Below are 18,479 nucleotides of genomic sequence, written 5' to 3' on the forward strand. Positions count from 1 at the left end.
TGCTGTATATAGAGCTATAATGCGCTTTATACTGTTTTTCTTAGATTTGAAGTTCATCTAGACTTTCGTGTAAGTCGGACAATTTATTCTCCTATTTAGTCCGGATTAACGAGGTTCCTGTTCACATAGATGCTCCTCGGGAATTGTTTTCCTCAGTAAACAAACGACGTTGCTATGGTAACGTCTAGCGGGGCCATCTAAGTTAGATACAATAAATAATGTACAACCGGACCACATAAAGTACTATATTGAGGCAGATTGACTGAGGTAGAACCCAGATCTTTGTCTGTGAGGATTATGAAGTGCCTGGGAACTGCATCTTCTTGCCACCCTCGGTTTTTACAGCCCTGTCAGGGGATGCGCGTCCTCAACGCGTGGCCGCTCAGTCGACCCAGCCAGAGCCGAGCGAACGAGCAAGAAAATGGCTGCGCATTTCCACGGTGCCAGCGTCGCTATCCGGACGTGTTTTGTTTGTTCCCTCATTTCAGTGTCGGAGTGCCGGTGGAGTGAACGTGCGGGCATGTGTAGTGCTTGCTCCATCTTCAAAGCTTCTCCGAGTTCAATTCTCTCTCAAATAGCCCCTTTTATCACCATGTTCTAATAATTAAAATCGTGGCATCTTAACCATGTGCAGGAAGAGTTTTAATAAACTTCTGAAACAAACCATATGTTTAAATTAGTATATCCTATGACTAAAAAAATATTTTTTTAGGTTATGTATCAGCATTACTTATACGTGTGACACGTTTAAATGAAGAGAGATTTTACAATATGCTGTATAACTTACAAATTTCGCAGGTTTATACAATAAGTGAATTTTTAATAAGACAAAGTTAGTACTTCAGGACACTTTTTTGTAAAAATCCCATTTCACTTATCTTAGTATATACGCACAAAATTCGAACACTAGTGGCTGGTTTTCTTTATTTTTATTAAAAACACTCGGAATGTATAACAATAATATTCTAAAGTGACATGGTTACGTGATACAAACTAGTCTCTTGAACAAGAATTTATGTCGTTTTATAAAGCCATTTTATATTTTAAGAGTGCTAAAGAAGAGGATGTGTACATAGATCAATGTTTTTTTTTCATCTTCATTATCAGATCACCTATACGCTTGTGTGGTGTGCAACAGGTTTCTTTCTGTGAATAGCGCATAAGGCAGTGAAAGGAAAGAGCAAAAAATACTTTTTACGTGTCTTCTGTCTTAATAAAAACACTTGTGGATATGGTGACTCAGACGGTGTCTCTTTAACGCGGGTCATAGTGGCTCATAGCATGGGGAAGGGTTGTGGAGTGCATGATTAGTGTGCTTGTAAGCTGTATCTGCGTGTGGTGTCAGCAAGTTGGCGGAACACAAGAATTATTCCTGTTTACTGTAGCAAGCCATGAATAATGTGGGCCGCTGTAACCAGATCTTTAGAGATCTTCGTGGCGTTCTTCGAATACTACACGTCCAGGTAATAGTTCGCTACATATTGTAGAATTTTATTTTATAGTTTAGTTATATAGTTTTTACAGCAGCCTACATAATGAGTTCTGTACTTTGCAGTTTAAAAAAAAATGAATGGAAACAAAATGTTTTACTAAGAAAACGCACAAATAATTAGCAAAGTATTTATTCGTGTTAATATTTTATTACTGATATGCATTTAACTTTACGAGATCAATTACAGTTGTACGTTCAACAAAATTCTGAAATCGAAAAAACCTATAGGCCTATCATGGTATTATTCATGTCTCATTCATATTTTAAATATTTTATGTCAATTCATAATATACTCATACTTTAGAGCTAAATATTTCCAGCAATGGTTTTTATTGAACAGACAACATTTCAAGACAGGAAAGATTAATAAAAGGCACTCATAAAAATATCTTTGCTATTTTACGCGCTGTTTTCTTTAAAAAAGATACTTATGCCTATGTTGTAGTCACATTTGTGTTAATCATTCCAGGAAAGTTTCAAGACCTCTAATAAATACTGTATGTGTATACCAGTACTTAAAAATCTTATTTAAATATATATTTGTAAGTCTTATTAAATTGAAATATTTATATTCAACCTATTAAAATTAAAAAAAAAAATAATACTGCTAACAGACAATTTAAACAGATACACAGGTCTATTTCATGTCATGATATATTTACACAAATTTATAAAATTAAAAATAACTTTTGTTACATTCGACAAAATTCTCAGGAAAAATGATATGTACCGTAACTAACAAAACACATAAATTGCTTCTTTTATGAAATTTGTAGAGATAAATCTGAGTAATACCTATACTGGAGAGACTTTTCAATAGAGAAAATTTGTGCATAAAAATACTAAAAAATGTAAGGACATGATGCTGTATTTTAATGTTTATATTGAAATATGTTTTGTCTTATAAGTAGTTTAAAAATTATATTTATCGTACAATTAATTGACGGAACTCCGAATAGAAAACACGAACCTTAGAAGTAATGTAAGTATCTCGATAAATTTATTTAAAGTTATTTGTCGTCACGTTGAGCTCTGTGTTACCAACTTCATACAGACAAATTCTTAAGACAGAAAACAAACCATAAAAGTGGCGAAGAGCCTCTCGACCCGGTCTGTAAATAAACCCATCTCGCCCCCGGTTTAAATATATTTCCAATTCCAATTCTCATGCATCGACTACTCGTATACACGACAATTCAGAATCTTAGTATGTCAAATGACTATAAAGAAAGAAATGAAATTGGGGCATGGCTGAGGTGGTGTTTTGGTCTTGTGTACTTAGATCCATCTGAAGGCGAAGAATTCCAAGTATGGACAGATTTCAATAACCTTCAAACCAGCTTGAGCGTGAGATTCTGCTTTTTCCCTAGAGTTGGAGCTGACATCACACCAGTTAGCAGTCGATACAGCGGAATATAACAGACATGCAATTACTACATCTAAGTACATTATGTACTCAAAATAAATTGGACAGATGAAATAATAAATCCGTCATTATATATAATGTCTAGACTCTAGAGTTCCTTTATAATGAGAGTTGAGACGGTGACCCCATCAACAATTAAAATATGTAATGATTTGATAACACTGAAAATAGAAAACAAAACTCCTATGAGGAGTAAAACCATATGCCTATAATATTGTAGTATACAAATATTAAACGAATTTGATACATAATTTTATAATGTATTATATTATTTTATAATATAATTTAGGTCTATTATATATAAAACATAAAAAATTATTATTACAACTAGTTTAACACTGAGAAATAAGGAAACGCTGTTAGCTTGAATTTATTTGAAGCAAAGTGTTACTGGACTATGCAATAAGGTAGGCGATGTTTGGATCCTATGTTTCAACTCTTATATTCAATTATTATCTTAGCGTGTGCTCGATTACACTAACCTCTAGCGCTGGAAAGTGGAACTAAACGCCGGCGCACAGAGAAACGAAACAAGAAAATTCGCTCAGTGCCCATTCTATATAATCCCTATTCGGTTTCGTCTTTGATATGCTGCTAATCGCGCCGAATGATCGATTGGCAAAATTTGAAGAGTATTTGACTAACACTTATTTGAAGAGTCCACTGCAAGAATGATGGATGTCATTTGGAATACATTTTGCAGGAGAAGCAATTGAAAGTTTGAAATGCTTAGCGCTCAAAGCTTAACTGTGATTTTCCGATCATTACTGGACAATGACTATCAGTGTTAATACCATATAACTCTCTATTTACATTCTATATGTCTTAAGCTATATATTGACAGTCTTGGTTCATTTTCGACAAGAAAGTGACATCCATCATTCTTGCAGTGGACTCTTCATTTGTTTACGTATTCTGCATTCCCACCGACAATATGGGCTGATTTTTCTACAGCACTGACCAAAACTACAAGTGCTTATAAATCCTTTCACTCACACCTTGCCAATGCTTTCTACTCTCCACATCTTCCATAGCCACTTTTATAAAAGCTCTACTTGAATTTCAATCAGATAGATCTACCTATGTTAAGTGTAACAGCATAAATGATCCTTTTAAGCATCTGCTTCATATCCGCAAAAAGTTGGATTTATCAGAAAAGTATGTGGTCAAGTAGGCCTATAAGAATGGGGAATACTCACGCCTGCAATTTGTAAGGATAATGTCGCATAATTATAGTTAAAATGAGACCAGGTTTACTTTTAAGCATGTGACTTTTATTTATTTTTAAGCAAATTCATTATTTGATATTTTTTTTTAATAAAATGGACATTATTTTACTCATGAAAGACAAAATTTTTTAACCACATAACCTGCAAAATGGTTGTGCAGTTCTAACTCTGCACAAAGTGGGAGGAAATATTTTGTCTTTACCTGGTTTCACCTCTTCTTACACACCCGAGACGAGTTGGGCTATAGGATTAACACTCCGAGAATTAGGTAGGGACGAGTTGGACTACTCCATTAACGCATCGAAAATTACGTCGAGACGAGTCGGTCGATTCTGGGACGAAACGGGCTATGCCCCATAAAAGTGCCATGATTTAGTTAATTACTGTTACGTTCTATAACGTACAAAATTTTCGTAGCATAAAATATGTACGGTACGTAACTTGTAATGACATGTTTGCAAATACATGTATATTTTCTTTTATACTAGAATATATAGCCAAGTACACAGCAAAATCTGTTCTTCTATTGCGTATTCGACAAATTTATCGAAATCTTAAAGCACGCGTCACATAAAAACAGTTTATTGAAAGATGCAGTTGTGCTAAGTTTAATAATAATAATCCGTGGAACCGCGGGGCGACAGCCCATGGAGAGCGAAGACCGTTACACACTTGAAGAGATCTCGCTAGCGAGAAATGTGTAGCGAGAAAGAGGCGAAGGGCCCTCCTCCGCACACTTCCCGCTTTGATCATCTGTGCACTGTCTTCATGCAGAGAGTATTTTTCTGATTGTAGTAAGCACTCGCTGGGGGAAATAATGCATGCTATGTATATTGTCGTACTTTACAAATGATGTACGAACGCCACTATGTTGAATCTGACTCTTCAGATGATAAAGAAATGAAGTTATATGAACATACTGTATTTTGTTAATTAATAGAAAATGTAGGCCTAAAATTAAAGCCAGAAAAACCTGGATAAGGAATCACGTTGTATCTCACGAAAATAACGGCGAGTTTCAGTCACTGATTTCGGTCTTTCGGATTTTGATGATACGTTTAGGCTTTATTTCAGGTTGAATAGGCCTCAGTTTTTTGCAATTCATAATATGATAGAGGATTCTTTGCTATGTTCTTATTAAAATTATGCAAACTGTCGATCACCATCACGATCTTCCTACATATATATACAGGGACATCATTTTATTTTTACTAACATTTTTAATATTAACCTGTCTATACCTGTAGAGAACCGGAAACAGAGTTTGATATCCCCTTCCACGACCGTAGTTCGATGATACTGGCGTAAAACACAAACAAATCACTCTATTAGGTATAGGAAGGAAGAAAAGTAGTTCATCCATTTACGTAAACTAGGAAATATCGCGATTTTGAGTTTGATAATTTTCATTAGGTTTTTGTTTAATCAAAGTACAGTACTGTATTAAGAATAAGTGTTTTACTCACGAACTGAGGTATCCATGCGAACGTATTCATTATGCAGTGTATATTATACTGTCTACAGCACATTAGCGTACAATATAGAGAAAGAAGTTAAATTGAAAAATAATCATAATATGAATATTTAAACACAAGTTTGAAAATGGTGGCCGTTCATTTCGATACAGGCTTCAGTTCTTTTGTGCATATTATCGCACTATAGACTACTGCATCTAATTCCAATTGCCAGTTTCGTCCTTCGTACTAGTAACTCACGTTGAAATAATTCTGTACCTACTCTACGTACTGTAAATTCAATCTTCACTTCTGCCGGACCCGAAAATATAAAATTACTCAAACATGCTATCTACTGTCCGTCCAAGTGGTTATGCCGCAGGATCGTAGAAAGGGGGGAAATCACGTGACAGTTAATTACTTAACGAGGCCCTTTTATTTAAGTTAAATTAAACAGCTGTATAATATTACGTAAACGTCCAATTCCAAACAGAAATTAATGTTTTCAGAAAAGAGCTAAGACAGCCCAGCTATTACAGAGGGGCGAGCAGAAGCAGGTGGGGGAAATCGGGATGCGACGTAGGCAAACGGACAGTACCTGTGCGAAAATATGATTCAATATTGAAAGCTCTTTCGTCTCTGGAAAACGCGAACATATTTCTGGAACGTACTATACTCAGTAACTCAGTACTGCTTACTATCTGCGGTCTTGGTTCTGTGTGGAGTTGGAACTTCATTAGTAGAAGGGGTGGGAGTGAAGTACATTCAAAAACTCAGGTACAATAAAAATTGAAGTAAACATAAAATGATGTCCCTGTAGATGTTGATCTTTAGCAGGAGTAACGGATAAAGCTGATTTTAGATAAAGCTGAGTTTGATCTGTGAGTAAAGACAAGACCACTTACTGAAATAATAGTTCTCATTCTACTGTAGTAAGCAGGCAACGCTTCTCGTTTCGTTTGCGTATGAAAGCGCTGTTGTGTTGCTTAGTGTTCATCGTGTTTGCCGTGGGGCTTTCTTGTTACTGTTGTTTTCTTAGGTTGTGTTGGTGTCTAATAAGGCAACATGAGTATGAATGAGGAAGAAACAGAAAAGTATCACTTTCATTCCGAGTGGGAGGAGAAGTATATCATTAATGAATGACGTAATTGGAAGAATATTTTGTTTATTGTGCCATTCAAGTAGTGCTGTAATTATTTAGAAAGAAGATATGGTGGCCGTGGGGTTTTCGTGTCACTGTTTTCGTAGGAACATAAAACATATCATTTTCTTTCTGTGTGAAATACAAGAAGTAATTTTTGTACTGTTTTATTTCCATAATTAAAGACAATATGGTAGGCCTACATTCTACAAATGAATCTCTCCTTTTTAGAAAGGTCATGTTACTTGACGTAAAACGACAAAATATATTAAGGTATTTAAAAACTTAATTGTATTTTTTTTTGTTTCTTAATAATGTGCGTGATATTTTAAAAGTAGGTTATAATATATTAATGATTTATTTTAATGAAATTTCTTAATTTTCAAATGATTCATAATAGTGACTAATATCTTTTCAAAACGAATAGATTCAGATGTTGAAAATAAGCTGAATAATTTGATCAGGCTTATAAACACAATCAAACGTATATTAATAAGTCAGTAGACTTAATACACTTACAGTAAATCTGAAAAAAAAAAACACTGGCAATTCCGACGTTGTTTGGTTCTGAGATACTACTATATATTTCTAATCTCAACAAAACAGAATTGAGGGCGCTGGTGAAATTTGAACTGTTAAACCGCAAAATAAACTAAGATAACCGTCAAGAATTGCATCACTACCGTTACAGAAAAGTATAGGAAAAACTGAATTGACATGACAATATAATGAGTGTGTTCAATAACAGGATCCCTCGCGGAATGTACTGTAGCAGTAGCTGACAGAAAAGAGTCGAATCAGAACACCAAAGAAACGCTGGAAAGACCAGTTAAGACTTGGAGCAGGCCATTTGCCTAATCCTTGCTAATATTTACAACGATGAATATGGTACACAGGTACGCCATCATAAAACACTCAATTCAGCAATCTAATAGTTTTTTAATAAAAGATATTTTGCAATCTAACTTGCGATTTTATAATTCAAGTTATACAGAGTTTTCCGAGGTGGTGTTACAAACTTTCAGGGATGATGGCGAAGGGCACATGTAGGCTATCAATTTGAGATCAAGAACCCTGGTCGGGAAATGACCGAGTCGAAAGTTACAAGCAAAAATAGTTCTGTGGAAATGAAATAATTTTATTCCTCTGTACACCTTATTTATATGTATTTATCTGTACATCTCACACATACTGTATTCATCTAACTTTTTTTACGTTGTCTAATTACAGTATTCCATTCAATGCGCTGTCTGAGGGATGAGGACAGGAAACTACACTAAAGCAATGCAGATAGCGTAATGTGTAACGGACATGGTCGGTCCTGATATGCCGTCTGTAGACAGCAGTGTATGTGTACAAGTTGCAGTGTCCAGTTGATCAGTCCTAGTGAAATGGAGGAGTACACTTGAGCGGAATAAGCATACATGATTTTCGAATACGGATGAACCAATTGGAACAGCAGACAAGCTCACAGATTGTATCGGGCCGAGTACCCACGTAGGAGACATCCGGCCCATATCATTTTTCCACGACTGTACCAAAAGTTAAGGGAAAGAGGGCACGTGGTGCCAAATTACAATTCCATTTCCACACAACTATTTTTGCTTATAACTCAGTCATTTCCGGACCATGGTTCCTTACCTCAAATTGATACTTGCTCAAATTGATACTTGTGCCCTTCGCCATCATCCCTGAAAGTTTGTAATACTATTTCGGAAGCACTCCGTATACAGTATATTTTAAGTAGTTTATGAGTTCCATGAAAAATTTCAAAACACATACAAGGCCCAGATAACTTCTCGATCAAGCTTCTAAGATAAAGAAACATGGATTCCAAAATACAACACAAATTCAATCCGAAAAGAATATAAATGAGGGTTTCAAGAAAAATACCGGTTACAGCTCCATAAGAAAATGGAAATTATGGTTTTAAAAGTCTGAATTACAAAACCTACTGGATGTAATATCAAATAGATGAACTGTTTTACCTTAGAATACTCAGAGGTTCTGAGATTGTGGAATTTTAAAACACCTTAATAGCCATAATCTGAAACACAGAAGAAATTCGGAACAACACAGGAAGAGAAGTAGAACAGGCAAAACTCATATGAAATGTAATAAGATGCAGAGAACATAATTTACCATTTCATGATTATAGCAATGATAATAATGGACCTAGTCATAATAATAATAAATTCTACGGTTTAGACCAGCGATGTCAAAGCAAGCGCATTTTTCTGACCTTGACGTCCTGCGCGGGCAGCAAGCGCTAAGTATAGAAAGAGAAAGGGTTGTGTATATGAATAAGCAACCTGTTGGATTAAGAAAACAGTCGTGCACAAACCATACGGACCGTGAAATTTTATGTCGTTATTTGTATATGGCTTCTTTCTGTTTAATATTATCTACATTGTCTGTAAAACAAAAGTACTAACACTGATTTCTTAATATTGTACTTGTGTTTTAAAACTTAATAACATAATAGAGAGTTAAGGAGGAATATTCACTTAAATTCCATAGTAGTATAATATTTTACTGTATTAAGTGGATGAAACACATCATTCATAAATAAAGTGATATTCCAAAGAAAGAGATTGAGTATGACATGATAAGTTGTAATTTATATTGATGATATCTTTAGCCTTACAAAAGTAATCAATAAACTAATGAAAACAATATTACAGTACAAAGCAAAGTTACCTAGGTACTGTATCTGTTTTAAGTGTAACTAATATTACTTAACAAAAATCTTATCGCATTATGCTTTTAAGGTGATATTTGTACCTGAAAATTTCACTTTTCTATGCGAAAAGTTGAGAAAATATTTCTTTTGAATAAAAAAATCAAACTTGTGAAAAATGAGCATTAAAATTAAAACTTACATTCTCATAACGCACTTATACTTCTCAGGCAAATCTGAAAATTAACATGGATACAGTTTTAATAAGTTCTCTTCCCTTTATCTATTGAATCAGTGCTGGCCATCCCTGAATATAGCTCGACCAAGCGGCATATACCACCTCTTTCGTCTGTCTCTTTCCTTTCCGCTGTAAAGCGCTCAGGCTCTCCTGGGCTCTGAAGCGCACGCTTGCTCCTGTGGGCATCAATTGACATGCCTGGTTTAGACTCTTGACCTCTTTCGACTGCAAGTATTCTGTTCGAGTAAAATGTTTATATTAAAATGTTTGCAGTTACCGGTTCATTGAAATATTTCTGCAATATTAACAATTTACTACTTAAAATGTTAATATAATATTAATTAAATTTATTAAATTTGTTCTCTGCATCGTTCACAAGGAGGTCCTTGGTCTCTTCTGCCCTTTGAATGATAGGCCTAACTCAACATTGCTAAAAAGTCGATCTTCAGTCATTCTTTCTACGTATCTATCCATTTTATCTGATAGAAGGTATTTTCCAATAAAAATCTGTGTGTAATTCTCTACTTACATCTTCATTTAGTCTAACAGTATCCCGCCCCACTCTTAAAAACGCATTTCAACTGCTTCCAATCTGTTCTTTTTTTGTTGGGCAAATGTCCAACATTTAGATCCGTAAAGGATGTCTGACAATCGTCAAGGACTAGGCTATCCAGTGTGCATCACAGGCGGTGGGTCCACATTATGCTCGTAATGAATTCTTGGGATGTTACAGGTTAACCGAAGTACACGGAGAAAACCTCTGTGTTGCCAGGACCACGGGCTCGTCCAACACAAGTTATAAATTCAGGGTGGAGTGGGATTTGAACTCGTGTCCTTCCGACTAAATATTAATTTTAATTACTGCTTTTGCTTTAGTTTTTGAAAAGAACTTTGGAATCCAACAATCTCAAAATTTTAAATTGGACTTAAATGTGTGTGTATCAAACGCCTGTCAACTTCACTCGCGTGGTTCAGGTTCCGCATATTGCGAATAGACGGCAGGACCGTTATCCCTTTTCAAGTTGCACGCCACTTCGGCGGACCACGCTATGCATGATGTAAATCTGTGAAGAGTTATGTTGTGTACTACGGTGTGTGTATGTACAGGGCATATCAAAAGTCCGGTAACACATTCAATATTTTATTACACAAAAACTACTAGTGATAGCACTTTCAAACACACGTCAGTTTAAAGTCAAACTCTCAAAGTTCGTTTTACACCTTAGCGAGATTCAATGTGTGAACCACGAGTGACTCGGCAGATGTCCAAACGATAATCAAACTCTTCCCATACCCTTCTCGAATTCTGGTTTTTAGTTCCTCTGAATCACGTGGCAAAGGGGGTACAAACACACGGTGCTTTAGATACCCCCATAGAAAAAAGTCACATGCAGTCATATCGGGTGACCTTGGTGGCCATGTCATGAAACATCTGTCCCTTATTCCAGCACGTCCTATCCAACGATCAGACATCTCCGTATTCAGGACTTTTGATATGCCCTTTATAAGTGCTCGTGTAAGTGTAACGTAGATAATGAATGAGGATGACGCTGGAGATGAAGGAAAAAGGGGAAACCCGGTGCCGGTACGTAGCCTACTCCTGTCGAATAGCATCAAGGGGACCGCCAGGCTTAACTGCCCCGTCCGACGGACGAATCATTATCAGCAGTGACATATGCCTTATCTTCATATGCACTGCGGAGAGTTTTGTAATTTAACCCAAGAATATTAGTGCACAATCTGGTGATTAGAAGTTGTGCACAGCCACCTTTCCTAGTCCCGAGATAAAAATTTTACATGAAAATTTCTGACCCCGTCGCCGTCGGGTCGGCTGATCTGACTGTAGACACGCTACCATAGAGTTAATTCGGCGGACACATTGGACTTTAATGTTTACTAGTAAAAAAAATATAACTAGCCCAGAATGGAGTTGAATGTGCTGCTTCTTCTTTCTCTTTATTGCTATTATTCTTATTCTTCTTTCTCTGCTTCTACTGCTCTCGTTTTCACTTATTCTCTCCCTTGTCCTCTCCTTTCCGTATGCTTCTCTCGTCCTCAGAGATTCATTTCAGATTCCTAGCCTTTGTGCTCGCAGTCTCTGAGGTTGAACTCCTTTCCACCTGTAACCCTGTTTAACAGAGTAACCTAGTGGAAGGTTGGGTAACCAATCCCAGCGGGAAGCGAAGCTTGGGGGAAGGAGGATCTGCTGCCTTGCAGGCTTGAAGTGAGAACGTCAAAGACTAGGAGAAGATACTCAAGCAGATACATACAGCGAAAAGTCCCTGTAGACGTCTAGAGGAAGGAGGAGGGTTTCGGTTTGAACTAGTTACTCTAATATAAAACATATACGTATAATATACAGTGTTCGATAAACATTCAGATAGAAGAAAGCTACTAGAGGCAGCCTGTCAACAAAGACGTTGAGAGTTTGATCAAGAGAAGATTATATTAGATTTGTAGTTCACAAAGCGTTTACTACGGAGGTTATCTCCGAGTACCTGGATACCCCCGATATTCTCACTTTGCGATTGTTACGTTGTTTCTTTATAATTTAATCGTCTCTGATTTGTAACTGTATTCTTCTTCTTCTTTTTCTTCTTCTTCTTCATCATGGAATTATGCCTTATGCCTGTTTCCACACCAAAGATAGAGTTTCTCCACCTTGTCATCGGACGCCTAACATTCCTTCTACCTTTAGGTTGGCAGTGGAGTAAAATCAGTGGAAGCCTGTTGGATGGCATTCTTTCTATTTGCTGTAGCCAATTATATCTTAGACTTTGAATTCTTTCTGTCAGGTTAAAAATATTTAGGCTAATTCTGTTCTGATCTCTTCGTTATATATATTGTCTAATAATGTATAGCCTGCTACTGAACGTAAAAACTTCATTTCAGCTACCTCTGTTCTTCTTTCATTTGATCTATTAAGTGTCCAATTTTCGCAGGCGTTGGTACTGCCATTGTTTTATAAAATTTTAGCTGTGTGGATTTCAGTGTTTTATTTTTCAACGTTCTTCTTATTTTTCCTCACATGTAATAAAATCTATTTAATTTTATGTTTATATCGTTCTTTTGACATTAAGATACGTTAAATCTTAGATAATTGAAGTTATTTACCTGCTCTATTAATTTGTTAATAATCATTATTTTGCATCTTTTATGATTTGTACCTTCAAAAGTCATTGCTTTGGTTTTCTTCTCAGAAATACTCATATTATATTCACTTGCGAGTTCATTCAGTTTATCAGCAGCAATTTTGTAATTCGTCCTCAGTGTTACTAAAAATTACTTGATCGTCTGCGAACAGTATAGTGTTCAAGACTTCGTCATCAATTTTAAAATGTGTATTTAGTTGTTATTGCCATTGTCTACTGACATTGTCAATATACAGTATATACTAAACACCGCAGGGGACAGTGGGCAGCCCTGTTTAACTCCTTAGTTTTTATTTGTTTATTACTGGTGTAGTCTGTTTTTATTTTTACCTATGTTCCAAAATATAGACTCTGAATTAGCCTACTCTTATTAGGTGGTCTGGAAATCCTCTTTTATACATTATTTCCCATAATATCTTTAGTGACACTTTATCAAAAGCTTTCTCGTAGTTGATGTAAAGCATATACGTTGGAAGATTAAATTCTCGTCTTTTTTGGATAATTTGTTTTAATATGAATATGTTATCCGAGCATGAGCGACCTTTTCGAAATCCATTTTGATGTTCTGTCAGCACATATTCATTTATTATGTTTAGCCGGCGAGTTATTATTTTAGCGAATATTTTATATGCTGCGTTTAGCAGGCAAATGCCTCTATAGTTCTGACAATCGTTTCTCTTACCTTTTTTAAAGATTGGGCATACTATTCCTCTTTTCCATTCTTCTGGGATTGTACAAGTCTTCCAACAGATTTTAATTAATTCTAAAAATCTCATCTTTACTCCTTCGGGCATGTATTTTAATAGTTCAGTGTTTATACCATTTGATCGTGGTGATTTTTATTCTTAGACGTTTTAATTGCATTATCTAATTCGTTCATTTCAATGGGGTCAATTTCTGCTAACGTAGTTAATATTGGGTTAATGTCTTCTTCATCCACCTTCGTCCATAGGCTGCGACAAAATGTAATCCAATTTTCCTCTGTAATATTATTTATTTTTGCCATGTCTCTTTCTGTTGAGTTTAAGTGTTTCATTATTTTATATGCTACATCTTGCGTTCCATGACAATCTTGCTCGATAGTGCTTATATAGTTGTCCCAGCTTTCACGTTTCAACTTCCTTGTTTCCCTTTGTAGTTTGAGAGATAATGTAATAAATAATTGTCTTTGAAGAGATATCTACATGAACGCATGGAACTATCATTATAAATAATGCACAATAAGTTGCAGCTATGAATCAATTCTATTTTTTCAGAATTAAAATTAATCATTTAGACATATTCTAAGGTAGAATAATACAGAATCTTTAGGTGTTGTTGTTCAGTCAATTGTCCGAAGACAGGTTTGAACCTAATAAGTGACACCAATATGGCATCACTCATGAGGCAACTAAGTCGGGAGAGGAGGTAGGGCCAATAGTGAGGTATTGCTCTTGTTGAATCCATTAAACCACTCGCGGAAGCCTAGCAGTGTGATCGTTCTCTTTTTTTGCGATATGAGGCGCAAGATATTGTCAGACTGGGACGTCGGTCTATCGTACAGTACACGTCATCGGACTACCCACACTCGTACGTACTGTACTTTCGCTCAGCCACAACAGAGAGCGTGGGTGTAGAAAGCAATATGTATCGCGTCTGGCATTTGTCTAGCCCCTGTGGGCAACCACAGCCATCGAGTTTGAATCCACATTAATTCAATTTGCTGATCTAGTTGTGCCTACCAGAACTGTTTAAAAAGCAGAAATAATGCTCTGTTAAATCAAAGGTCGTGAGTTCGAATCCCACTTGTGATTTGTATGTCAGTTTCTTGTCGATGTGACCATAGGCGAAGATAGAACGATTTCCTTGTGGGGGGGGGATACAATAGGATGATAAAATAAGCTAATTCATAGACCTACATAGTTGCATAATATGAGCATACAAATGCCTCCACATACATAAAAAAGACATGCATTTTTTTAACGGAAGAGGTGTTCGAATGCTTGCATCGCAGACTGAAACTCATTGTGCTTACCACTCGTGTTCTGTTAATGATTTTAGTTGCCGGATTGTAGTGCTCTTTTAAAAATATAGCACGCTGTACTATGAAATTAACCGGGGCTGTGGTAATGACCATAGGTAGGAAGTTTGTACCAAAACAGATTTCAATTGAGTACAGCAAGGTGTATAGTAGATGTTACACACGCCTCGCCCTGATATCGTTCGCTACAGACGAAACGCAGTATGTTCACATTAATAGGTTTACTTCCACTTTGTTCTATATTTTAGAAAAAGGAACGGATATTTCTCGAACTCACCGTTACATGAAGTGAACTGAATGAGCTTTCCCTAGAAAATGTTTTAGACTTATTTTATCTTATCTTTCTTATCCATACTATAAAAAGATATGTTGCATAATGAATGTTTATAAGCCTCACTTAGAAATATAACTTTTACGCAAACGTTGATTTGCATATTGATTTGCAATATTATGATTTCTTCATACCTAATGCTAGAGAGAGACAGTAGCCTATATCATTGTGACTTATGCTCCCTACGTCCCCCGTATCTCTGCGTATGGATGTGTTGTAAGGCTATTGAGATGTATTAAGTTTGAGGCAGGGCTTATATCCAAGTGAAGGCGAGTCAAAATTATACTAGGATAAAGAATTTCAAATGTAGGATTATCCAACTTAGTTAAGAATATTAAAAACGTTCAATTTGTAGGCCGTGTTGTAAGCAAACCATTCATTCATTCATTCATTCATTCATTCATTCATTCATTCATTCATTCAGTTCCGTCCAAGGGCAGGTCTTTCACTGCAAACTCAGCATTCTCCAGTCGTCCCTATTTTCAGCTTTCCTCTTAGTCTCGGCATATGATCCAAATATTTAATGTCGTCTATCATCTGATATCTTCTTCTACTCCGAACTCTTTTCCCGTTCACCATTCCTTCCAGTGCATCCTTCAATAGGCAGTTTCTTCTCAACCAGTGTCCCAGTCAATTCCTTTTCCTCTTCCTGATCAGTTTCAGCATCATTCTTTCTTCGCTTACTCTTTCCAACACAGCAGACATTAACAGTCCAAAAAATTCTAAGTTATAACAAGTGACAGACAAAATATGAAATTTCAAATTCTAAACCAATCCTGCTAGTAGTATGGAAACAAGAATTTTTCACGGTTCACGATGTGTAGTCATTAGGGACCGTATTTTTTCCCAGGGCATACGGAGATAAGGTTAGCTGTTCATATAGGCTACTATATTGACGTGACGTCATATTTGACGCGTGCCACAACATCTTGTTTATGTTGAAGATGATGTTCTATTCATTATTCAAAACTAGACCTCATAAACTGTTTACAATGCATTATAGTGATAAAGACTGATATTACGATTATGTTTCTTACAATTTAAATTATTTGTTTATTTATTTTCACTGTGCAGAGTTAAAACCAAAAGGCCTTCTCTTCCATTTAACCAGTATAAAAATGCGTAGCGAATATATATAACAGCAACACAAAAACAACGGAATAATAATAATAATAATAATAATAATAGTAATAACATCAGCAAAATGTAGATGTGTTTAGTCGCATGTAATTCCTACAGTTAAAAAAATTACAATTTAGTGTTCAGTAAGACAATTGATATAGGCTACTAAAACTAAAAACCATATTCCACAAAAGTTATATTTGAAAAAAGTGATCATATTCTAGAGACGAAAAGCAGTCTTTTTGACAATCGGCTTTTAGTCAGTGTCTGAAGTCCCTTTATACACTATTTACAAATAACTATGGTACAGTATGTATGTTTGTAGACGTTCAAATAAAATACCTTGCATTACAATACACAACACTGTAGCTTACATAATAGTGTAAGTAATGTTTGATCAATGTAGGCCTATATTCTTTATTATAGTGTAAGTAAATAGTGAAAACAGCGTATTCTAGTGTTCATAGTTTAAATAATATAAATTGTAAATATTAGTATAATTGTTAAAGTGATCTGTGTTTTATTCTGCCCAACTTGACCACGCAGGAACAGACACAAGCAGTACTCGTGCTACATGCACGCAACTTCATCCGCTATAGTAAAAAACTCCAGTAATACCACAGTCTAGTTCTAGTATATACGGTCACGAAGCTCAATACGTAGTAAATATGTTGCTAGCCACTACGATCGCTAATATTGCCTCATTACAGACAATGCGAAATAGTACCGGCACAGTCTGTTGTTCCTAGCACTCTCAAAACTCAAGCTTCGGGACTGTATATACTAGACTGTGGCAATACTTAACCTTGTAGCCTCCTGGGACAAAGTACGGTCCCTAGTGATGACCTCACATCCCACCGTATCAGGTCGATAAAAAGTAATGAGAGCTTGCATGTACCTAATTTAAGAGCATGGATTTTGCAGGTCTTTGTGTACAGTGTACACAAAGCTGAAGACACAGTTTTGACATTGCAGTGAAGTAATGATTATAGAATCGAATACCGTCTAGCGCGTATACAGTACATAGATACCTACCTATGTTGGTTGTTAGTGTGATACTGTATGTTTTCTGTGTTGCACCGACCCTGCTTCTCTTGAGTTTCAATTGTGGCAAGTCCAGTTGATTAACATAAATCTTGATCACTCATGAGCTGTATAGCTGATAAATAATCATTCAATCTTAAATTAATGCGTAATATTAACCATTAGATTAGATCCTGTTCTCTGGAGACAGGGAGGTAAAAGATCTGATTCCTTACTTCGGCTTGATAATGAAACGTGAATAGTTCACACTACGTTTCTGTGCAGCGTAATCAATCGAACAAAGACACAATATTTCGGAGTTGCCCGATTTCCTCCCAAATGCGTAGCTCCATTCCCTCCCGGAAAAAGGCACAGGTCTGTTCCCTCCCATCTGAAATCAACTTCGCAGAAGTTATGGGTCAATTCACTCCCTCTCATCTGAAATCGAAACACAACTTCCCGTCCCACTTATAGACTGCCCAATGTCATAAGTCCAAATTAATATCCGTGGTTTTGCGTTTAGCACAGTTTCGAATTTTATCTCGGTTCAGGATATGGAAACTAACGCATTCGTGGTTATGCTCAATATTTCGTTCAGTTATTATTTCAGTATTTCAATCAGTTTTAATAAAAAATTTAAATGTTTTTTTGAATACATGTCCATCTTTGTACACCGTCCTTCAATGTCTTCTGAATACTGAATTTAAATCCATTATATAAAATAAAGTTCTTCCCCTTCTCACTTAAAATGTTAGTTATCTCAGTCATAGTAGTAACTAACCCAATACAATCACATAACAACTGTTACACTACATAACGTGAACACTACTACAAAGGAAGCACAGAACTATTACGCTAGAAGTGAGTAGCGCATGCAGAAACAAAATCAATCACAGAGTGTTCACAAAATAATATTACCCCATGTATAGTAATCAGGATGGAAGAGGGCTACTTGTATTTCTAAATAAAATTTAGCCGGGAGGGAATGTGGATATTGTCATCTTAGGGCTTTGATCTACCGGGAGGGAATTGGGCTGTGGAAATTGACCGCTGGAGGGAACTGCTGCTATATGTTTTGAGCTTAGTGATAATTTAGATTCGCAAAATACCTTTTAAAAATGTTGAATTCGAACTCTGTCGAGGGTACCTAACTATTGCCCATGTGAAAACC

General features: G+C 36.0%; 1 protein-coding gene across 2 annotated transcripts in view; it reads left to right on the forward strand.

The window, feature by feature from the left end:
- Positions 1-421: 421 nt before the first annotated feature.
- The window catches only part of LOC138706130 (synaptotagmin-7-like), a 531,126-nt gene continuing 513,068 nt past the window's right edge, over positions 422-18,479 (forward strand). Inside the window, exon 1 of one of the 2 annotated variants that reach the window (XM_069835119.1) lies at positions 422-1,463. In XM_069835119.1, coding sequence (XP_069691220.1) covers positions 1,399-1,463 — 65 coding nt within the window. In that variant the 5' untranslated portion in view covers positions 422-1,398. The remainder of the gene's footprint in view (positions 1,464-18,479) is intronic. The other variant, XM_069835118.1, reaches the window with a different exon arrangement.

This window comes from Periplaneta americana, chromosome 9, assembly GCF_040183065.1.
Source record: "Periplaneta americana isolate PAMFEO1 chromosome 9, P.americana_PAMFEO1_priV1, whole genome shotgun sequence".
In the NCBI taxonomy this organism is placed as follows: domain Eukaryota; kingdom Metazoa; phylum Arthropoda; class Insecta; order Blattodea; family Blattidae; genus Periplaneta; species Periplaneta americana.